The sequence below is a fragment of the Cibotium barometz genome, chromosome 24 (genome assembly GCF_041138505.1).
Source record: "Cibotium barometz isolate CiBa-2024 chromosome 24, ASM4113850v1, whole genome shotgun sequence".
NCBI classification, from domain to species: domain Eukaryota; kingdom Viridiplantae; phylum Streptophyta; class Polypodiopsida; order Cyatheales; family Cibotiaceae; genus Cibotium; species Cibotium barometz.
Genome location: NC_141069.1, coordinates 5,022,989 through 5,048,025, shown reverse-complemented (window position 1 = coordinate 5,048,025; position 25,037 = coordinate 5,022,989). Strand labels below are relative to the sequence as shown.

The 25,037-nt window shown below is 35.7% G+C and overlaps 1 protein-coding gene across 2 annotated transcripts; it reads left to right on the top strand.

Annotated features, from left to right (window-relative positions):
- The first annotated feature begins 1,726 nt into the window (after window positions 1-1,726).
- LOC147624827 (putative HVA22-like protein g) lies at window positions 1,727-25,037 on the top strand. Of its 2 annotated transcripts, none has more exons than XM_086818871.1 (6): window positions 1,727-1,852; window positions 1,957-2,058; window positions 11,968-12,024; window positions 12,157-12,220; window positions 22,705-22,848; window positions 24,785-25,037. In XM_086818871.1, exons 1-6 carry the CDS (start codon window positions 1,821-1,823, stop codon window positions 24,797-24,799), a joined length of 414 nt encoding a protein of 137 aa, XP_086674997.1. In that variant the 5' UTR covers window positions 1,727-1,820; the 3' UTR covers window positions 24,800-25,037. The 2 variants fall into 2 exon arrangements, with proteins under 2 accessions (XP_086674997.1, XP_086674996.1); XM_086818870.1 differs by having other exon boundaries at window positions 22,705-22,908.

The following is a 25,037-nucleotide window of genomic DNA, read 5'->3' as shown; positions in this document are numbered from 1 at the left end:
GGCTACATTCGTTTGAGCAAGTGGTGAGTTAACATGCCTTCTCCTAAGGTCTTTTGTTAAAAGGCTTATCTAAGCTTTTTGTTAAAAGGCTTATTTTAACCTTTTATAAGCCTCAGCCTTATAAAAGGCTTGTCTAAGCCTCTAAACGGTCCTTAATTAACCTAAATATTGGTTCTAATAAAACTATAAATCAAGTTTGAAATTGGGCTTGCATATCAACAAAAATTAAGTTTAAGATCTTGGTCTTATCAAGCTCAAATTTAACATTGATTAAACTCTAAATTTACCACAATCAATGCTCACATTTTTGGTAAAAACTAACTATTAACCACCTCAAGGTCACACTCCAAATCCGAACTGATTACGTTTGACTAAATTATTGAATGTGGAGATACAAGATTAAGCAAATGATTAAAAAAGCAACACCATGTGGATGGAAAAAATTAGAATATAACATTATGTGGTTGGAAAAAACAAGCATAATTCTAGGCCTTTGTAATATGAAGCTTTTCAAACACACTTCTATATGTAACCCATATCAATTATTGTTTATAGAGGTCTCCTTGATAGTTGGTTGGAAACACACCTCTATGAACTAATATGTAACCCATATCAATTATTGTTTATAGAGGTTTCCTTGATACTAGGTGGTTGGAATATCAAGCATGCATTCTTTGTTTCACAAGGTTATATCAAGTTGAAACATAGGCTGGGAATGATTTGTAATCTCTGCTTTGAAGCTTCAAGATTCAAAAATCATTAAAAAAAAGTCGTTGATATTAACTCTTGTGCATTTTAACAAAGGGAAGCCTCATTTCTTTTAAGCTTCAATATCCCAAGAGATAGTTATTCTTGCTTTTTTTTATATAAAAGCATTGTGCATAATTTGTGTGATCTATAAGAGTGCATGATGTTGATGGACCTCATCAGGTTGGCAGTGTTCATAAAGACTTCAAAGCCTTTGTTTCTTTGTGTTACTTTAAAAAACATGGTTTTATCCAATCATGCAATTGTTTTCAGAATGTGATATAATGTAAATTGTCACAATCTTACTCATGAGATGATAGAAATATCAAGGCTTTAAATTAATGATCATATTGATTTGAGTAAACTAAGGTTATGAAAGACTTACAAAGTAAGAGAGAGAAAAAACCAAGTTATTGAATCTTCATGCATAAAGCCAGGAACAATTCTCTATAAATATTGGTTTGTCTTTTTATAGACTATTATTAAACGGAGGAAAGATACGGAGGAAAGGGAAGAAACATGAATACTCATTTTGGCTTGTATTATATCATATAAAGAGAGAGAGAGAGAGAGAGAGAGAGAGAGAGAGAGGTATTAGCGTCGGTAGAATGCAACACAAAGGTATATATGACCAACGGTTGGACTTGAACTCGGGTGGATCATGGCCTTCTTTATGGGCCCTCGCACTAGCCAATCCGCCCACTTGTGGGTGGAAGAAAGGTATAGCGAGAGAGAGAGAGAGAGAGAGAGAGAGAGAGAGAGAGAGAGAGAGAGAGATGGAGGATGGAAGTTAGTTTGTCCTGCAACTTTAACTAAGTGAGCATAACTTTTGCCCTCTTTTTGACACACTATGTATGATTCGAATATCGTAAGGTGCAGGCTGCTATTGGTGGATGCTTTGTGTGTAGGTGAAGGAGCCTTGTATTATGAGACTTGTCTTGTAGGGCAATACAAGGCAGGCATAGCTTGAATTTTGTGACAGGCTTGTTGGGCAAAGCCACGGAAAACTGATTATAACTGGCCCAATGCATGTTTGAAACCGCTCTACTTGTGTGCAGCGTCTGATTGATATCATGGCTTCTTCTCTCTTCACCAGAATCTTGATGTATGTGAGTTGTGGTGGCACGCGCTCTCTCTCTCTCTCTCTCTCTCACACACACACACAGACACTCTCTCTCTCTCTGACGCGCGTTCCTGTGGCTTCCGCAGACTAGCCCTGGGATACATCTACCCCGCCTTCAAGTGCTTCCAAACGATAGAAGTTGACGTGCCTCCTGACCCCGACCAACTGCAGCTTTGGTGTCAATACTGGTACCACCCCACCTTCCTTGTTTTCGTGTTTTATTTTTGCTAGTTATCTGTCTATTTATTTTATCCACCCTTAAATTTCCTTGAATTATTTAAATGAGCATTGGTCATCCAAACTTTAAAGCATCATAGGATTCCATCCCTCACCCACTCACTCTTTAGTTACCACCATATTTAAATCTCCACCCCAAAAAACAAAGAAGGAATTGCTTTACTTGCATGCTTCCAAGGCGAGGGTTCACCTACCTACAGATATGTAAGAATACCACGTCGGTTCCAAACACAAGGATTTTATTGGAAATGTAAAAACCTTGCATGATTGTACTTGCATGAGGGGTATCTTAACAAACATTTTCCGGTGGTGGGTGTTACACTCGAGTGGTTAGGGTGTTCAATTTCCTTAGGAAGAACCCTACTTTGATCCATGCTTGCTACACCCGATGGTGCTAGGTTCCAATTTTCAACAGAATTCTCTAGCTTGCTCTTTAATATCATAGAACCTAGAAGGGACTTTAAGATGTTCCCAGTTGGAACCTAAAAAGGAGTTCAACATGTTCCCATTTGAATTTGATTCGGTATTCAACCATTTTCAATGGTAGGTCCTCTTTACCTCATCCATTTCTAGGTATTGAATATTCGAACAAAAGATATTGAGACCACAAGTTAAACCCATGGATTTTGAGTATTCCAAAGGGTAGGTTGCAGTGTATACAATAAAAAAAAGGTCATGGCTCTCTTAGCTTATACATGAAGTTTCACAAAAGTCTTCTGCTCTGCTGGACGCAATATATTCATCTATATGAGGTTTAGGGATACACCAATAACATTTTGGAGTAGACTACATATAATTGGCTAGTTTTGATAACATTGACCTTACAAGATAAAAAAGCAAAGTATATCAACATCATTCAGGCTAATAAAATGCAACAAAAGGGGAAGAAACCTTACAAGAGAGAATTATATAGAAAAAGGTGGAGGTTCACCATATGCTTGTAGGCATTCCTTGTTATTCATTAAATGTAAATCACCTTGCAAGAGAGAATTATATGGAAAAAGGTGGAGGTTCACCATTTGCTTATTACAGGCATTCCTTGTTATGCATTAAATGTAAATCACAAAATCACATAGATGAAGAGGTATGCCCCATGATTGTTTGCTTTTTTCGAGAGGCGATGGGGTACCAAACTTGCAACTTAGCTTGTGTAGGGTGGAGAGTAGCGAGCAAACATCTTGGGAAAGAGCCCTATGATTGTTTATCTTTAATGGACCTTGTAATACACGAAACCAGTTATAGTTTCCATCCATGGACCAAGGTGTGACCACTCGAGCTAAAGCATGTTGGCACAAGGAAGGTGTGCTGAGTTGGCATGATGTGAAGATTAAAAAAAAAAGTATACTACCATCATTTAGGCTAACAAAATGCAATGAAAGGGGAAAAAACCTTGTAAGCGAGAATTCTGTGGAAAAAAGTCGAGACTCACTATATGCTTGCAAACATTCCTTGTTATTCATGAAATGTAAATCATGACACAAATAGATGAAGAGGTATTCCCTCGAGGGGTTCACTTAAAAATATATAAATCTACTAAGTGTAATTAGGAGGGGTTTTTTAAACCAAGATTTTGAGAAAAATTCACATAAATCTACTTACATAAGGGGGTTTTAAATAGCATTTTGGGAAAAAAACCCATAAGTTTATAAAGAAAAAGGGATCATTTTATTAAGTCAAAATTCATAGAAAAGGTTTTTTTTAATACCCTTTGAACACACGTTATATGTAGGTCTTCGAAAAAGTACACCATGAGGGTATTCCCCATGATTGTTTACTTTTTTTGAGATGATGAGGTGCCAAACTCATGACTTAGCTTGGGTAGGGTGGAGAGAAGTGGGCAAATGACTTGGGAAAGAGCCCTATGATTGTTTATATTTAATGGACCTTGTAATACAAAACCACTTATAGTTTCCATCCATGGACCAAGGTGTGACCACTCGAGCTAGAGTGCGTTGGGACAATGTGTTAAACCTTATGTGAAAGAATTGATATTAATTCATGTAACTTTGCAAAAACAATCACAAAGATATAGTGTCTAGAATTGTAGAGATGGTCATGAAGCCTATTATGTAAAATAAGAAAGCAAGACATCAATAGGTGAGATGCCCCAATGGATCAATGCCACCCAGTGGACAAATTATGGATCAATGGATCAGTGGATCACTAATAGTAGGTGAGCATGCCTCAATGGATCAATGCCACCTGATGGATCACCAATACGTAAGCAAGCCTCAATGGATTAGGATCACTGGATCACTAATAGGTGAGTCGATCAATGCCACCCAATGGATTATCAATATGACAACATGCCTCAATGGATCAATGCCACCCATTGCTCCTGCGAATCATAAGGTGACTTCATTACAAGGGTTGGTCATATTAGGTACAAGCACAAACAATTTTATCTCATAGTCCCCTCCGATATCTTAGAGTGTTAACAAGATAATTTAATAATAATAAATCTTTTTAGCAAAGGTATTGTAATTTTTGTAAATAGAATAATATCATTGTGATGCAGAGAATCTTCTCATGAAATTTATCCTTCAAGCTTTATTTTCTCCCAAATGGGTTCTTTATGCCGCGTAGTATCATGGCTAGTATAGGAAATTTGTGTGAATCAACATAGAGTGCTTGGTAAGGTCTGATTGATTTAGTGTGGTTTGTATGCCACGGTCACATTTTGAAATGTTTCTTCATTTCATGTAGCATGGACATGCACACACACATGTGTATGCATGCATACATATATAGAGAAGTCAAGTATTTTGAATTACATGGTTCTTTTTCACCTAACATTTCGACTCCCTAATCAAGGAATAGTTCTAATGAAAAAGGAGAAAAATCCATATGGTGGTGAAATTAAGAGTATAAACAAATGGAAGCTCTCAATAAGAGGAGAGAACTAAATGGTAGTGCCAAACAAATGAGAAGCCAAGTGATATATAGTGTAGACCATCCAAGAGCCCCCATTCCTCTACAAGCTACTTTCTATTGAAAACTTTAGATTGTTCAACCCGCAAAGATTATAGTTATATTCTTATCATAGTTGTAGATAAATAGTTGAAATATACTAATAAAGAAAATAATACTAGATTAACTTATTTATAGAAGAATAAGTGTATCAACGGTCATGATCTTAGTTATATATTTTACTCATTTTTTCACTTTTTTACTCTCATGAGTAAAGTTAAAGAGTCCTCACAAAGGTTTCATGACAGATGGAATGGATTAAAAGTAACGATAAGTATGAATTTCCATAAAATTTTATTTTTAATGCCAAAAATATATACAAGAGTATATAGGGATATTACCATCATGTAGATCTTGGGAGGAGGGGTTATAGATGTATTTAAATACCCCTAATTTTTATTTTTAACACTATTTTATAAGCATACATGTTTGGATTTGAAATCAAAAACCCATTTTTTAAATTTCACATATCTTAAAAATAAAAGACCCTTCTCTTAAATCACGTATCTTGAGTTTAAAAAAACCCTTTAATATTTGTTTGATCCCCTCTTGCATGTGTACATCATGTAAATCCCTAAGAAGCCCCATCTATACACTAGCATGCTATGTTTATATATATATATATATATATATATATATATATATATATATATATATATATATAATGTGATCTCCTTGGGATATAAAGTACAAAGATGCTTCATGGAAAAATGAATTATGCATGAGAAAAATAAATATGCTAAGATGAATTATGTGCTTGTATAGCTAAATGGCAAGCATGTGGACCCTTGGTACACATTACAGTAATCAAAGGCATGCTAGATACATTTGAAACACCATGTTTAAAGGGTGAAATAGAGCACTTTTATTTTAGAGCTCACTTGGTTTTATAATCATATAGAAATTAGGGAGAAGTTTTACGCTTAAATAAGAACTGAATGATCTCAACCAAGTAGTACAATTCCAAATACGTTGTATATTTTCTACTTAAATTATTATTTGCACAAGTAGAAAAAGCCTTTTTTTAAATGTTCGTGAAAAAAAATGAATTAATTTATGGCTATCAACATCTTTAATGGATCTTTGTGTTCAAATGGAGTAATGCTTTTGAACACAAAGATCCATTAAAGATGTTGATAGCCATAAATCAATTCATTTTTTTGGCAGTAATGTTATGCTTCTCTCCATGTCTCTTTCTTGCTACATCCGTGTGTATGTAACAGGATCTACCAAAAGGTGTCTAAGGCATACACACTCTACAGTCGCTATAAAAGCTTCCTTATATTCAGCTCACAGCTCAAAGTAGCCATCGTTGGCTGCTTCTTGCTAAGCCATGATATATATGAATAACCAAGATGAATGCAAAAGCCACTCATAGACACTCGCATAGTATCATACATTTGGGCCAATCGGAATCACCACCTTAGCATAGAATAGCCCAAGGGATGGACTCACTTGACAAAATGCCAATGATTACTTCTGGGACTATGCATAAAGTTGCTCAACTTGGAGACCCTAAAATCGGAATCACCCACCTTAGCATAGAATAGCCCAAGGGATGGACTCACTTGACAAAATGCCAATGATTACTTCTGGGACTATGCATAAAGTTGCTCAACTTGGAGACCCTAAAATAAATGTTTAGCGTCATATTACATATATAGGTGATGCACCCAATAGCCTATTAATAAAGTGATGCATTAAATTGTCCACCTAAATCCTAGAGACTGAGCCTAGCACATGTCTCTATTGGTGTAGTAACATGCTCAAAGTCTTCAAGACCAAACCATGTAAGCAGTCTGTACTTTGACTATAACATCACAATACCATCATTATATTACATAAATTGTATTCCCAAATAATAATGCATGATCCCAAATCTTTCATCTCAAATGACACATGTAATTTAGCCTGGAAGGAGGCTAAAATATTCTTCTCATTGGGGCATGTGAGCAGCATGTCATCAATGTATAAAACGATGACAAAACAAATCTTTAGTACTCTTAGTTGGACTGTTACAAAAACCATTTGTAAACAAGTATGCATTTATCTTCTCATACTATGCTCTTTAAGCCTCCTTAAGGCTATATAAAGCTTTTGTTAACATGCATACTTTAGACTCTTTTCCCTTCTCAATAAAACCATGAGGCTAAGGTACATAAAAATCCTCATGCAAAATCACCATTCAAGAAGGCAATCTTAATATCCAATTGATGTGCATTTCAACCATGATGAGTGCATTGCCAATGTAATAATACACGTGATTGTAACTCATAAAAGATGTGGGTGCAAAGTTCTCATCATAATCTATGCCCTACTCGTTGTGAGCGTAACCCTTTGTAACAAGCCTTGCCTTGTAGTGGCTAATATCAGCTCTATTGTACACTTAAGCTTATAAACCCACTTTGTACCAATGGCCTTTTTACCATAAGGTAAATTTGCCAAATACCAAGTATCTTTTTTGAGGAGTGGAGTCACACTCATCCTGCATGCCCTGCATCCAATGATGATTTTCTAGTGCTTCCTTAAAGGAAACAAGTTCCTCTTCATTTCATATATACTATCAATGAGAGCATGATCCACAAAACAAAGAGATACATGATGAGAACCTGCATGTGTCCTAATAGGTAAAAGAGTAGCTAATTTTCTATCTCGAAATGTTTACATGAGCTATTTTGGCATACTCTTGGATGTGTGTATGGTTACCCTTTCCTCATACTCTTGGATGCCTGTCTGGTTACCCTTTCCTGATACTCTTGGATGCCTGTATTAAGTAGACAACAAAAAAAAAGGCAAATGAGCCATAGAGGAATTCAAGAGTAATTGTTTGCAAGGCCTTGGTGGGAGGCCCTGGTGGGGCATCTGTTTAGCACATAAGTGGTGCACATAACTACCTCCAACCAAAAAACATAAGGAATATATTGGGCTTTTAAACATTCAATGTGCCATCTCCATGAGAGATATGTTCTTCCTCTTAGCCACACCATTTTGTTAAGGTGTGTAAGGCACTGTGCATTGATGTTTTATGCATGTTTCAACCAACCATATATGCATGAAACTCTTTTGACATATACTCTTGCTCCCTCGATATGTACGAAGGGTGCCACGTTTAAATGCAAACACTAGACACATTTTTAACCATTGAAACAAGGCTTCTAAAACCTATGACTACTCCTATAATGGATACACTAGGTGTGCCTAGAGTAGTCATCAATAAAAGCCACAAAGTAGAGATATCCCTCCCCCCCAAAATTGATGGTGTCCTCATAGGACCACATACATCACTATGTATAAGCTATAATTTTTGGACAAACCTTATTGATCCGTCTTTTTGGACCTTGCCTAAAATGATCCTATATGTTTGACAAGGCCCTTAACCTTTAGCAACTCTAACACCGTCTCTTTCCTTTTCGAGCACAACAAACTACCAAAATTCAAATTATCAAAGTGAGCATACCATAGCTTCATGTCACTCCTAGCACGTGTGGCATTGATTGAAGAAGCAGTATGTGCCAATCTCTCATACATGTCAAACCTATAAATCCCATGGCTTAGAGAATCGGATACCATAGTGATGTCTCCACCATCACTCCAGTCATACACCTATACACTTACCCTAGTAATGGCAGAGATTGAAAAGAAAAATATTTTTAATGCTTGGAACAAATAAGAATTTTGAGAGAGTGATTATCCCACCATTTGCATTAGTGAGTTTAACCTAGGACAGCCTTACTAACTCCTTACACTAGATATGAGGAGTTGTTTGCATATGAGCACAATCTTACTAGCTCCTTACAATGGATATGAGGAGTTGTTTGCACATGTTGCTATGCCTACTTGAGGACCAGACTCAAGGGAGGAAAATAAATCATGCTCAGTAGTAATGTACTTGCCAGCATAACTACCAAAATACCAAACATGCTAATCTATCACAAATATACATACATCATGGACGGAAGGGTCATAAGTGCAGTGTGTACAATGAATGCCCACCAATCATCCTATGCATAGTCCACTGACTCCTTTTCAGCACTTGTTTGATGATACATAAGCCACATTCATACCTAGCTCTGTCTTCTTCTCCTTCTCTATGTTTATCGATATAATGGCTTGGCTTCCATAAATAGTTAAATTTTCCTTTCTTCTTAGGCTTATCAGCCCCCTTCTCAATATCCTTGCTCCCAAGCCTAGTTGGCAGTTTTACATGAGCGAATATGAGGAATAATACTCATTTTCATGAAAAGTGCCACCAATGCATGTGCCTGCGCATCCCTACCATCCCACCTTGCATGTTCCATTGGGGAGGCGGATTCCATAGTTATATTTGAACGAGTATTACCATTCAAAGTACTTACACTAGAGGGCATGCCTCAATGCCAATAACAACATTATAAATCCCTTTGGTAAAACTAATACATGATGCATTATATAGGACCACAACGGGTAGTTGGTCTTGTCAAGCTTATCCTCAGTGGAAAGCATCCCAATATATATCAATGCCTACCATTTCAACCTAATAATGAATCTTTGACACAAAATGCAAATATCCTAATAACCAGTAAGTATTGTCAATGCCCACTAAATCATGCAATTGAGATGGCTCTGCCAATAGATTGTAGAGTGTAGAAATGCTGCTAGTAAGGATGAAAAAGAGATCTATTGAACCGAGATTGCTACTACTAGTAGATCACTGATGACCAAGAGACCTATAAAGTGTATGAAAAATGGCAGTGTAGAGTAGTGTAGAAATGTTATTACAGGGATGAAAAAGCCAATGACAATGATGACGATGCTGGAAAAGCTATTAATGATAAACAAAATACACTTAAAGTAGATTGAGACATAGTGAAGTACAAGTGAAGTGACATGATAAGGTCACTTACACAAAATGCTGGAAAAGCTATTAATGATAAACAAAATACACTTAAAGTAGATTGAGACATAGCGAAGTACAAGTGAAGTGACATGATAAGGTCACTTACACAATCCATAATAGAGTATACACACTCATAAGAGTGTACATATACTTGGGAGGATGGTGAAGTATAAGTGAAGTGACATGATAAGGTCACTTACACAATCCATAATAGAGTATACACACTCATAAGAGTGTACATATACTTGGGAGGATGGTGAAGTATAAGTGAAGTGATATAATTAGAGTGTACACATGCTTGGGGGATAGTGAAGTATAAACGAGGTGATATAATTAGATCACTTACACACACTCATAAGATGATCAGGGGAAAACCTCCTACGGAGAGTTTTGAGATCTCAAAAGGTCCCTCTAAGAAATGCCACATTTAAAAAAATGTTGAATCCATATATATTGAGTCCAAATTCCATACCATCTTTAAAAATGTTAGGTCCATATATATTGAGTTTAAATGTTTCACACATGGCAGATTTAGCATTTTCTCTTTAAGAACTTTAATATATCCCACATGAGAGAGTTTTGGCTTAGGAAATTTTAGAAATTTTAGACTTTTTACACAAGATAAGCATACATAGTCTTTTCTCCAAAATTTTATGGCATGTTTTTTCTCCAAATTTTAAATTCAAATTTTCATGGCATGTCTATAACAATGGCCTATCTCTCATTGATCCATTTCCACTTTTCCTAAAAGTCCCTTTAAAGACCATAAAGTTCCCTGAATGAAGTTCACTTCAATGTAGCTATAAAGAGGCAATAAATGAGACATTTGTAACCACATGTAGTGAAGTGAATGAGGTTACATTCAAGGATAAAGAAAGAGAACAAGGTTAGGGAAATTGAGAATGAGGATACTAGAAAAAAGGACAAGAAATAAGTCAAAAAGAGAGAATGAAAATGGATGAAATAAATATTTAAAAATAAAAAACTATTTTGATATCTTAAACATAATTAAAGTTAAATATTTGTGTTTATATTGAAGTCATTGTAGATGTACTCATGTTTTGGAAAAAATACTTTAGTAGTAAAATTATCTTATCACTTGTATTGAAAAAATAATATAAATGATTGAATAAAAATGGTTAAAGAGAGAATAATTGTACTTGCTTGACTAGGTTTATCATAAAGGCATATTGAAACATTACTAAGAAGTTGAATAATGCTAGTTTCTTAGGCATTAGTCTAAGAAACTAGCAAGTTTAATAATGCTAGTTTCTTAGGCATTAGTCTAAGAAACTAGCAAGTTTAATAATGTTAGTTTCTTAGACATAATTTTGGAGGATAAACTTTTTCTCTATTCTATGACTATGTTTTATAATTCATAATCAAAAGTTTCTTAGACATTAGTCTAGAGGATAATTTTTTTTTCTTCTATGACTATGTTTTGTGACTCGTAATCACAAGTAAAAATCCAAATGAAGTGTTTTATGTAATTTGGTTTATTGTTCCTTTTCAAGTTTTAAAATGTTTTGTATATCAAAATAGTATTAGAGAAGTGGAACCATGTAAATTTCTTAGGAGAAATTTTGAGGAAAAAGCTTCTCTTTTTTCTTGTAGAAATGTTTAGCAATTCTTTGTTAAATACTAATGTTCAAATGAAAATATTTTACAAATTCTCTTTTCTCTTTGTGGAAATGTTGAATAATTATTTAGTAAGACTTAATGCTCAAATGTAAATATTTTACAAATATAGTGAACTTGAACCATGGAAAATATTTTCAAGGCTTACGTGTCTCACCTAGGTCTACAAAGTTCTACCATTCAACTATTCTCATGAATCTTACAAAGCTTTACAAAGCTCTACCATTAAACTATTCTGATGAATCTGACATAATAAATTGCATCACATGAACAACAATTTGATGCTAGTGTTTGCGTTTAACATTGTCTAAGTTTTGCTTTTAAAGTAGTTTAATTTTCTAACAATTGTTTTTTTAACTTTTGTTCCATGCCAAAGGATTATCATTGCAATCATTACTGTATTGGAGAGAATAGCAGATACATTAATATCATGGTAAATATACAATTTTCTTAAACTTTCCCTCATGTATTTGATTTACAAGAATCAAAGTATGCATCATTTAGCCACTTTAAAATTTTAAATATATACATAATTATCCTTGTTTTAATCTTTTGGTTTATATAGGATGCCTTTATATGGGGAAGTGAAGCTTGCATTCATAGTCTATTTATGGCATCCGAAGACTAAGGTAAGCCATTTGCCTTTGTGTAAACAAGGTATTGAGTAGCATGTTTTTATTTCTACTTACCTTGTTAAAATTCTCTTTATTCTTAATAATCCTATTGAGTAGTATGTTTTCATATCTACTTATCTTGTTAAAATCATCTTTATTATTAATAATCCTAAGGTAATTTTAAAGATCAGATCAATAGGTGGAGAAACTCTATGCCATAGTTGTTTGTTAACTTAACAAATATAACTTGAACATAATTAAGGTTAATGCATTGCGAGCATTTCTCTTAACTATTGGCATATCATGAAAAGGAATTATGAAAGAAAGTAGAACACCTATATACACTCATTAACCGGAGTTTGCACGGTTACACTCAATAGAGGAGGGCATACTCTTCTTTTCAAGTGAGAGAAGCCATAATAGCGAAGATTAGGGAGAAAATTGTAATTGTGATTAGCATATTCATCATTAGTTGATTATTATTCCCCTTTTTCACTTATATACATGACTGCCCTTTCACACTACACTTAAAAGTGTCCACGAGCATGGCCAACCTATCCCCTAGCCCTTGACTCCTTTTACATATAATTTATTCTTGGCTTTGGGCCCAAATAGACATGAGACTCTTTTATTTTGTTACAAACCATCCGTATCCATAAGGTTTCATCCTCGAAACATATGTATGAACTCACATGAATGGAGAATATCATCAAAGACTCATGTCAAACTCATACCCAAGATCATTTCTGGCATTTTCTTAACCATCCACCGGAACCCACCATTGGCAAGGTACCCAAGCTCATACCCAAGATCATTTCTGGCATCTACTCAACCATCCAGAACCCGCCTTTGGCAAGGTATCCTCCTGGGTCATAAAGAAAAGATAACCCCAATGAAACCATGCCAATCTTGATCATGCGAGACGCTAAATGAAACTCCACAAATAATGCCTCCTCCCACATATATAGGCCTCACTCTTCTCACATGTACCATGAGGGTCAAAAGGAATAACATCATCATTAGATGTATATGGATCATCAATAAAGAACCATTATGGTCATCCAAGGTGTCATCCTCACAAGCATATGCATTATACCTATAGATTCCAACATATGGGTCATATCCATTGGCATCATCAATGTATATACCATCAAATGAATCATAAGTATATGTATCATCAATATCATCCATATCTTGATCTTGATAGTCTTTAACACTTGTATCTTCGTGTTCACTATCCTCAATTGTCAACCATCTATCTCTAATCTCACCAAAGGAGACAACCACATGCTCAAAGGCCTTGTCATCGACATCCACTCCACAAGATTGATTTTCATCTCACTACCAGAATCTTCATGGTTGTCCTTCTCATTGAGATAATACTCTTCATATGCATCACGACCAATGTCATCCTTCTCAATAAGAGAACCATGCATTTTCTCCTCTTCATATTCATCACTATCAATGCCATCCTTGTCAATAAGGGCCACTCTTGTGTCTCATCATCGCACGAGCCCAAATCTATCCTCAAACCTATTTACATCTCCCATTGTGTAGTACAAAGGAACCTCTTTGTAATCCACATCAACACTTTCATCGCTTGAAGTCTCCCCACAAGAATAGTTGCTTCTTATGGAAGCTATGGACTAAAATGAACTCCTAGTGGCCATTCATTTGTCAATGAGGCTTTCATTTGGCCATCAATTCGACTCTCTTGTTGCTTACTCAAAAAGTCACCATACACAATACCAAAACGAAATACACTTTTAATAGATGTGTGCGAAGTATCATCATGATGTCCATCATGTACAACATGGTCCACATCCCCATAATCAAATAATGGGCAATCATATGGGTTCCAAAAAATGGCTCGTATAATGCATTCTTACAAACTTTCCAATTGCCATCCAATTTAATATCAACTTGTGCCTCTCCTCAATGATCTCGTCCTTAAGATCAAGCTTCCTTTGTGGCATATCATATCATGAGAGCTGAAAATACATCAATAGAAGCACTTACAATGGATGTCCAAGAATTCCCATCTTCAGCTTCCATTTCTCCCTTTGACCACAGATGCATAGGATATGTGTGTTGTGCTTAAGCTTGACCTCAATGGTACCAAAGTAGAGGCTTTTGCCAACCATTGAAACATTGGGCTATGCTTCGCTTCCACATTGGTCAAATGTAACCCTTGTTTGGTGCTCTTTCCCCTCTTGGGCTTTTCTAGAAAGTACCGGCCATAAAAGTATATCCGAATCTTCTTGCACAAGGATACCGGTTTGCTTAAACACATAAAAACCACACACTTCCTTCCTTCCTTGCATTTCTTTCTTCGAGAGAACTTGCGAGAGAGTGGATGATGATCTCAATTGACTGTCGAAGGAAGGAGTTATGGCGGTCTCGATGGAGTAAATTAGTATAGGAAACTATAATCCTCCTCATCATTAAGAGGCATTTTCTGTGCATGTGGACGACACCACCACAAGAACACCTGCAGCTCGGGAAGTTCGAGCTCTCTGCAATGCTGCTGCGAGGAAATCTGTGTTGAGGTGTTTGTTGTGTTGCGCTTTTGGTCAAAGCTCCCACAAGATTTTCTCCACACGGTTCTTAGACGGAAATAGAAAGAAGGCTCATCCAAAATAGAAAGACGGCTCATACAAAATAGAAGAAAAACCAGCGTCCAATTTGCATAGATAGCAGAAACGTCCGCCGCCCGTGCTGTTGCCGCCATCTCATACGATTTGTGTTTTCACACAACTAGGACTGCTTTAGCAACATAATAGCATGATTAAGGCTTAATTAGCAAGATTTAAACAAAATTGACTTAATTTGATGGAAACGCTCATGGAGTAAGCTAGGATAAGCATCAATCAAGCAAGATACGGATGATTTATAGCTTGAATTAGTGAGAATAGGACTCGATTAGTGAGAATAGGACTGGATGAACAAATTTATATGTGGATGATTTATAGCGCCTGAAATAGTGAGAATAGGACTAGACTAACAGATTTACGATAAGATTAGAGAAAATGAAGCATAAATCTCAGGGGTGCACTACTAAGAAACCCTATGTATCACGTGCATTCTAGGGGTATTTAAAAAACCCCTTATCTATGAATTTTTGTTGAATAAAAAATGAACCTTTTTTATGGACTTATAAGTTTTTTTTTCCAAAATTGATTAAAAAAACCCCTTTTGTAAATGTATTGTTGTAAATTTACCTTCAAATTTTGAATTAAAAATCCCCTCATTTGACCTCACGTGGTATGCTTACATAATTTTAGGCGAACCCCCTGAGGCATAAATCAAGCAAAATCAATGAGATTAGGCTATAAAAGCTAAGATTGATGGTTTCCAACAAGTTCTTACAAACATTTTGCTAAGAAATCACTAAAACAGCCCTAAGAAACGGCTAATCAAGATCAAGAAAACCCTAAGAAAGACCAAGAATTTCTTAATCAAGATCAAGAAAACCCTAAGAAAGACCAAGAATTTCTTAAACAAGATAAAGAAACCCTAAGCAATTCAAGAACTCCAAATCTTTCCAAGATCAAAGACAAGAGCTTTGATAACAGTGAAAGAAAGTAGAACACTCATGAACACTCATGAACATTCATTAACCGGAGATACATAGTTGCACTCAATGGAGGAGGGAACACTCTTCTCAAGTGGGAGAAGCCACCATAGCCAAGATCAGGGAGAAAATTATAATTATGATTAGCATATTAGTTGATCATTATTTCCCCTTTTACTAAAAATTAAGAAAATACATAAGAGACTTCCTTTTTTAAGATTCATGTGATACATATATACATATATATATATATATATATATATATATATATATATATATATATATATCAGACACGCATACACATGGATGTTAATTAATGAGAACACATCAAGAATTCTTTTCTTATTAGTAAAAGAACCTTGTGAGACCCTATAGATTATTAGGTGTTACAAACAAAGAAAAAGTGACATTAGTTTAACAAAACCATTTAAAATTCAAACAAGTTACAAGCATTAATTTATACTTTTTAGATGAATGCCAAGTACTAATATTGTCTAGCTTAAACTTTTAGTTGTACACCATTTTCATTGTCTAACTTGAGCTTCTCCAAATGAAGACCAAGTTTTACTAGGTGGTATGAGCTTCTATTTCCCATACTTGAGACTTTACTAAGTTGTTGTATGGCTAAACATTATACTTACAAAGTATCATTACTACACTCATACTTTATAATTGCTTAAAAGTTTAATTAGTTTACCCAAGGCTTTATGTTTCAATTGATCTCATGATGAAGGACAAGAGAGATACTCAAAATTTTCTATGGTTTATTTATGGTTCTTTCTTATGGAGTAATGCATTGCAAGAGAGGTTAGCACTCAATGGGAATGGAGTGCATACATCCTAGCATTCATTGCATGGAATGCACACATGAGTAGTCATACCACCATGAAAGCTTGAGCTATTATCTTTAAGAGAGATTGTATATTCCAAAAGTTAGTTAACGAACATGTCCATGGGCTTATATACTTAGTTCATTATTACTACACTTATTACTATCCCTTTTACACTTGTCCATGGCCTTTGGCATTAATAACTTTGTTACAAACCAACCCTTCGCATTGGTTTCATCCTCCAAACCATAAAAATTCAGCTCACGAGATGGAATGTACCTCCAATGACCATGTAGGTCATATGTAACATATAATGGCCTTGATGTATATCGCTCCAAATCTATCCATAATGCCTTCCAATGACCATGTAGGTCATATGTAACATATAATGGCCTTGATGTATATCGCTCCAAATCTATCCATAATGCCTTCCATACACCAAGAGTTGCATAATATGCTCTCAAGTCATTCTCACAATCATTCCCAATCTCAATGTATAGACCCTACGCCAAAGATTCTTTGCATGTAAACTCAAATCTTCCACTTTTTATAGGACCCCAAAATTGTAATGACAATAAATTCCAGCAATCAAGTAGCTTCCATTTAGCAACCATATCTCCGATGATATGTGTCCAAGAGTCCTTTAATCCTTTCCAACATAAAATTAGGTTTCCAAGGGACTTTGCATTGATCACATAGTCTCTAAGGTCAATTGGAAATTGGACTTCATCATCATAAAAAATGTAACCTCTGAGATCAAATGGATGCCCCTTATGTGTACAATGCTCCCATAAACTAAGTGCATAACCACTTGGATCAATTACATTTCTGAGCAGATTCATGCCTAGATCCTCTATCACAATGCCACTCGGGTTGAAGGGAAAACTCAAGAGCCCATCCTTGCAACCATAACAATGACCTCATCAACATCCACAATGTCATAAGCATCCATATTATCCACATAAATGTAATGCTCAACATCAATATCACTATGATAATGATCCCCAAATACATAAGCATCATCCCAATGCTTCATGACCACTATATACATGCACACCATCAAATGATTCATGATCACCATGTACGTAAGCATCATCAATGTATATACCATCAACATAAGGATCATAAGCATATGAACCCTCAACAACATCCACATCTTGATCTTGATAGTCTTCAACATTTTTCAATCTCACTAACCTCGTATGCATCTTAACTTTCATCACTACCAAGACCTTCATAGTAGCTACCCTCTTCACTGAAATAGCCCCCTTCATATGCCTCACTATCAATGCCGGTCTCCTCAACAAGATAACCATGCATTTGCTCTTCTTGTAACTCATCATTACACACATGCACAAACCTATCCACAAATGCATCTATAGCCCCCATTGTGTAGAAAGAGATCTCCTTATAATTCACATAATCTCTTCCATCCCTTGAAGTCTCCCCACAAGAAGAGTTGTCTCTTATAGAAGCCCTGAACTGAAATAAACTCCTAGTGGCATATCCACCATTAGGTGATGAAACTTCCATATCAAATGAAATTTTCTCATCACATAAACAAGGACCTCCTCATATGTAACCTCCATCCCAATGGGTTCATACAATGCATTGTCATGGATTGTCCACTTCTCATCCAAGTAAGGATCATACAACATAGTGTCATAAACTGTTACTTCATCAACATGGTCTTCAACACATGTGTCCTCATCATCCACATCAATGCATGAATTCTAGCTTCCAATACTATCATCAACACAAAACACAAGAATGATCCACGAGTATAGAGGTGTAATTAGAACTCAAGATGAAATCCAAATCTTGTATGGCTTCTTCTCATCTTGTTGTCCATAAATTACAGCAAGCGTCTTGTCTACTTCAACTCCCATAATGAGCTCATAAAGTCCCATATAATCATAGTCCATGCATTGACCAAATGCAAGAGGTAATGGATATCCCCTTTAGCCCTTTATGAAGCCACCATCATCCAAAATTGAATGCATAATAGCCCTTCCATCCCCACTCAAATCAAGAGGTAAACCAAGAGAAGACACATATAATTCATTTTGCTTCTCCCTATCTTGATTCCACTTGTAGTGTTCTCAAGAGAGTGACTCCCAATACAAGGTATGGATATAACTGAACTCTCTCTAGATTGCCCAATAAAAGATAAAGTAGGCTTGTGGAAAAGTCCTACCAACACCAAGATCTCATCTAGGACAATGTCACCATCACTCTCCATAATACATTGAACCACTTGCATGAAACCTTTTTTTGGTTTTCTCACAAATTTATCTATTTATTCTTTCTCCTTGAAGTTTGGCACAAAGAAATAAAGATACCAGTACTCCTCGGCATACTAGACAAAGACTCTTTATGTAGAAGTGTCATGCATCTTGCTCTAAAGCTCATTTGTTCATAGTATATTGTCACAAAGCTTTGCACAACTTCATAGGCTAAACTCTCTCAGCATCACACATGCTTGTACTTTTCTTGCAACCACCAAGATCTAGCTTTGCCCATGAAATATGAGGTCACTATCTCCACCTTGCCATTGTCTCCACAAGGAAATACATAGAAGTAGGCCTCCCAATTGTGAAGCCATGTCTTAAGTTGTACACAAGTGACTCCTTTACCACTAAATAGAAACAAAGCTTAAAAGAATGGTTCACCATGCTTGAACCATAGATTTCCTACTTGAGTAGACACCATGTACTCAATGAATTCACCCCTCTTTTTTACAGGCTTTGGCAATTTGGAGCACACCATTTCATACATCTTGTCATATCTTTTCCTTTCATTGTCCTTGGTACTTATTGTTACAATCTCTTGCCTTTTCACAAAAATACCATTCTCATCATATTCTTCATTGGAAGTGCTTTGTCCTTTGAACTTGGTGAAACCCACTTTGTCCTTTACCCCTTCGAATTCATCCCCATCTTCATTAGTGTTATCAAAATTTATCCTTGTGGAAGATCTTATATTATTCCAAGTGCCATCGATGCGTGTGAAATCAAAGGCCAAATGTTTCCCTTTGTCTTGATTTTGGAATGAAGAAAACATTTGATGATGATCTCCTCCCATATACCTTGATGATGGTGGATGGTTCTCCTTGTTAGCATGGCCACCATCATTAGCTTTGCCAATGGAAATGCCCATAGGCCGCCTTGCTTGAGATGCCATTTCTTCATACATCTAGAAGAAGAAGCCAATCCTTGTGTGCCATGCATTGGTGGGTCTTCACCCACGAGTTATACCCGCCGTAAAGAATTTGTCACCATGATGCATGCCTTCACTTTTAAGTTCACTCCTAAGAGAAGACATCTCACTCATCATCCTTCAATCAACATCTCTTTTTCATGTTGAAGCTATCCATCATGCTCTCCATTATAGAACACATCATCATTATCATTGATTGCATCTCTATACTCATTGGAGGGTTTGTGTTAGGCATCTTCCCATGGTCTGCATTCTCCTCTCTAGCATGAATTTTATCCATAACATTGTGGCCCCACCAACACCCAATTGCACTTGGACAACATTCTCATCATCCATTGCATCCACATTATCATGCTCAACATTGGCATCTTGCAACACCTCTGAAAACTTCTTTGGTATTTCCCCCCCAACATGGTCAAAAACCTATTCCAACTAGGAAAACCCTCAAATGATATCCAATTTTATATCTGTTTGCTCTATAGTACAAAGCTTGTGATGTCTACTATCTAAATATGTGGTCCGCTTCACTTCAGTCCAAGGGCAAATATCCTCTATTTTTACTTTTATGATTTACAAAAGTTAAAAATAGAAAAATGACCATAAATCCCCAACAAGTGATCCAAAATCACTTTCAATTCAATTCCCATGGTTTTTGACTGAATCCAACATGTAAGAGGCATCCAAAGTATACAATTATCAAACAATGGCCAACTCTCAATGCCCAACCATCTCATGTATACATGTTGCCACCATATATAACCACATGAAGTGCATCTCAATGCCCAATCAGTTTACAATGCCAATGATTTGTTCGCTAGTGCTTAAGCATAGGAACATGACCAAATCCATACATCCTACACATGTCCCATCATTGCCATTGATTGATAAGTGCCCAATCAAAGAAGAAGTCGATGTCATGTAGCTACTTTCACTGTCTCCTCTCCAACTCACCTAATCCTCCTCCTTACCACTTTTTTTCCAAGACACTCATGGTGGCAAGGAGGCTTCATGAAAAACTCCCCCATGGCTCCCTCTTACTCCTTTGGCCATGGGTACTCCTCTTCCATAAACTAGATTCTAGTTTGAAAAGAGAATATAGTAAATTTTGCTTCAAGTGGATAGGGTTAAACCAATTACTTCAAATGCATGAACTCATGCTTGCATTATCCCATGGTAAATAACTCCTTGCTTCATAGGCATCCATAAATCAAAGCATACCAAATTGCTATGCCCCCACCATGGCATCACATGAGCATAATCATTGTCTTTGGCAATCCCTCTTTATCCCCAAATTAACTTATTCCATATGCAATGCTAAGCTTGATGAAGGAGCCTCATGGAATGGTTTGGAAGAATGATTAGAGTCATGGCAAGGTAGATTAGGAAAGAGGGAATAAAAGCAAACCCTAATTTATGATGATTTTTTCTTAAACCCTGTTTCTACCAAGAAACCCTAATTATGTTGATCAAATCTACCCATAGTGATATGAATGGGAAGAGGAAGACAAGGAGAAGAGGATTATGGCTTCAATTTATGGAAAAGTTTGTTGGAAGCCCTAATTTTTGAAAAGAAGCCATAAACCCTAATTTATCAACAAGACTCAAGCATTGAGGGCATATTTGGGACGAGGAAAGCATGGAGAAGAAGAGTATGTGGCTAATTTTCTCAATTTATGATAAAAACCCGAATTCATGAGTACTTTCCAAGAAACCCTAGAATCATCCCCGTGTGCATCATTAAGGCAACCAATGTGAAGCTTACATGTAGTATTGAAGTCCCATAGCTTTGTGGTAGCCAATATATACTTCTATGCCTCCATGGATCTTCATAAATTCACGTGCAGCCCACGATAGCCTTATGGGCAAAAATTGGCGACCATCTCATGCTTGCTCATTAGGTGTTCTTTGTATAGCTCTTCAAGTCCCCAAGCCTTGCCCTAAGTATTGGCAAGCTATAGAAGTAACAATGGAGAGCTATGGCTATGGAAATCTCAAGCAAGATGGGGGAAAGAAGCAAAATGTGAAATGTAGAAATTTCCCCAAATTTTGGTCCAAACCCTCCAAAAATTGATCCCCCGCCCAAACTCTTCAGAAATCTTTTGCAACTTAAGGACTTTAGTGTAAATTCTTCAAAAATCTTTTGCAACTTAAGAACTTGTTATTCTTTGAGTTGTGTCAAGGCATCGAGTGCACACCCCTTCCACAAAGTGTTGAGAGTTCACTAAAAGTTAGTTTACCTTACCCACAAATATTGATTTGATTTGAGAAAAAAATAAAGTTAATAGATTTATTTTTTATAGTAAGTATGCAAACCTCATGTTAATAGATTTATTTTCTATAGTAAGCATGCACACCTCATGTTAATAGATTTATTTTCTATAGTAAGTACGCACACCTCATGTTAATAGATTTATTTTTTATAGTAAGCATGCACACCTCATGTTAATAGATTTATTTTTTATAGTAAGCATGCACACCTCATGTTAATAGATTTATTTTTTATCGTAAGTATGCACATCTCATGTTATTTGCAAAGATGTTGTTTAGTTAAGTGTATTCCATGAGATAATGTATAATCCAAGTTTTTAAACATAACTTATGTTATACATAATCAATTTCTTGTTATCATATGCATGGTTTATTATTTTTTCCATGTCTTGTTGTTAAATTGAGTATGCACATTTCATGTTGATAAAATTGAAATTACATAGACTAACATAAAATATAGTCTAGATTTAAAAAAAAGGTTGTGAATATGACCATTAAAAAAAATATTATAGACTTGTGATGAGAAGCATCACAAACTAAACATAAATATTTCATAGTTATTTATAGATAGATTGACTTTTGTTTTTTATTTTTATTCTTTGTTTCAGGGAACCATTCATGTATATACAACTTACTTAAAACCAACCATGTCTAAGCATATGTTGGAGATTGATGAAAAATTAACACTTATGCGAAGATGGGCATTGGAGATAATAAGTGTACATTGGAAGAACATTTGCCTCTTTGCTCATGTAAAGTTTTCTGAACTTTTTCAGTACATTTCCTTGCAACCACACCATGCAAGATTTGAGGTTAGTTTTGCAATTCAATTTTATCATATTGTTTTTCTCAAGAACCTCTTGCAATTATCATCTTGTTAAGTAGCATACAACATAAGACAATTTTGGTACCACCACAAATGTAGTATTATGTAGATGCACATCATGTATGTAGATTCTAAAGAAGGAAAGAAGGTATAGTTAAATTTAGCCCATACCACCCAATCTTCTAAGAAAGGGCCATCAAATTTGATTTACAAATTGTGCTTTTAGGCTCAATATGTGTTCATGTTATTAGAAAACATGGAGGAGTACACAACTTACAAATTTAATGACTTAAAAAGAGAGGTAACCATGCATTTCTTAATTACCCAACAAGATTAGAGTTCTCAAGTAGCGACATACACTAAATGGCACAAAACTATGGATAACAAAGGAGCTTTACAAAAGGGAGTAGAACTAGTTAAAGTCCAAGTAACTTGCAAAGAAGGAAAATGGTTGGTCTTTTATGATGGAACAACCCTATATATTTTCATAAGCCTTAACCTATCGAGTCTCCAAATGTAAATGAGGTTATCCATGATACTACGCCTTCACTAGCTGACTAGTGCATGCCTTTTTATTTTTTAAAAATTTGACACTGTTGTATAAATTCCAAAATGGGTGGATCCATAATGTTCAATAGCAGAGGCCATTGGTAGTAGGTTATTTGAAAGTATGTAACCACCCTTTTGGCTACATAAGGAGACTTTTAACCTCATATAAAATCTAGCCAATGGTACATCATTATTATAACAGTACTAAAGTACAAGAAGTGGACACCTGACATGTCCCAATAAATATGCCAATGAATGAACTTCCTTAGGAGAGACATTTATTCTTGGCCCGCATCTCAACATGATACAAGGGGAAACTACATGTTTTTTGAACTCATTTTCAATGGAATGCACATTATTTAATTCTTGATGGCACTCAAAATCATCTACCATCCATAATAGGTAGGAATAGCTCAAATAACACATTTATTCTTGTAAAAGAAGAGGGCTCACCAATTTTTAGACACTATCCTTATGACCATCAAATGTAAGGCCCCTTAAGTAATTAGCCCAATTTATATATAGTCTTCCTTACTCTTTCTAATGGGCTTCAATTCAGTTGGTTGATAATTGGATGCATTTGACATTAATGTTAGCATAGACATTACCCTATCACAAGATTTCAAGGCATACACCAGAAGCCCATGCTTTCTTTATCTAAATGTATGATTCACTTCTTAATATGATCCACATAAGTTTCATTGAACCCATAGTGATGAAAGAATCTCTTTCCCACCTCTTTGTTGTTACACTTCATTGTTTAGGTGTCAATGCAAAGGTCATGGGTTTAACTATTCCTACTATAGCTAGGATTAATGTGTTGTGGTCGGCAAGCTAACGGATTCACGATAAACAAAACCCTCTTAAAATAGAGTCTCCCAAGTTTATTTTAAAAAAACTCCTTATACCATCCTTTTGGTGCTTTTCTCACCCAAATTTTAAGTAAATTCTACCTTAATGGGCCCAAAACTCTCTCAAATCTTAAGTCCACCTTAATGGGCCCAAAACTCTCTCTCTCAAACTTAACTATGATGATGATTTCTTCTTGGGTTTTTATCTCTAGGGTTGGCTTATTCTTTAATGTTGCTAGACAAGATTTGATTGTATCATGTTATCCCTCGAGTGATGTTTTCTCTTACTACAATTAGATTCTCATGTAGGTATAATGTACAAGGAAATGGAGAGGGGGGCAGAGAGAGAGAGAGAGAGAGAGAGAGAGAGAGAGAGAGAGAGAGTCATAAAATTTAGCAAGGAGGTTAACCTATTGAAATTTCATGTTTGTTCTCTAAATATATATATTGTCAATGGAATAGGTAAAGTCGGACTAATAACATTGGAGTACATTTTGGTGGCGGGCCATCTTCTAATACAACTTCAAAATCTAATTGGGGATTGGATCTTATGGTGCAAAATCAAACATTGAATCTTTAACTTTAATGATTATATTATTACACATTGAAGAATTGTATTGTATCTTGAAAGTCTCTAGGTATAAAATTGAGCCTTTGTAATTACCCAGGTTATTGCATAATGTACTCTTCATGGAATAAGCCTGCTAATCATTCT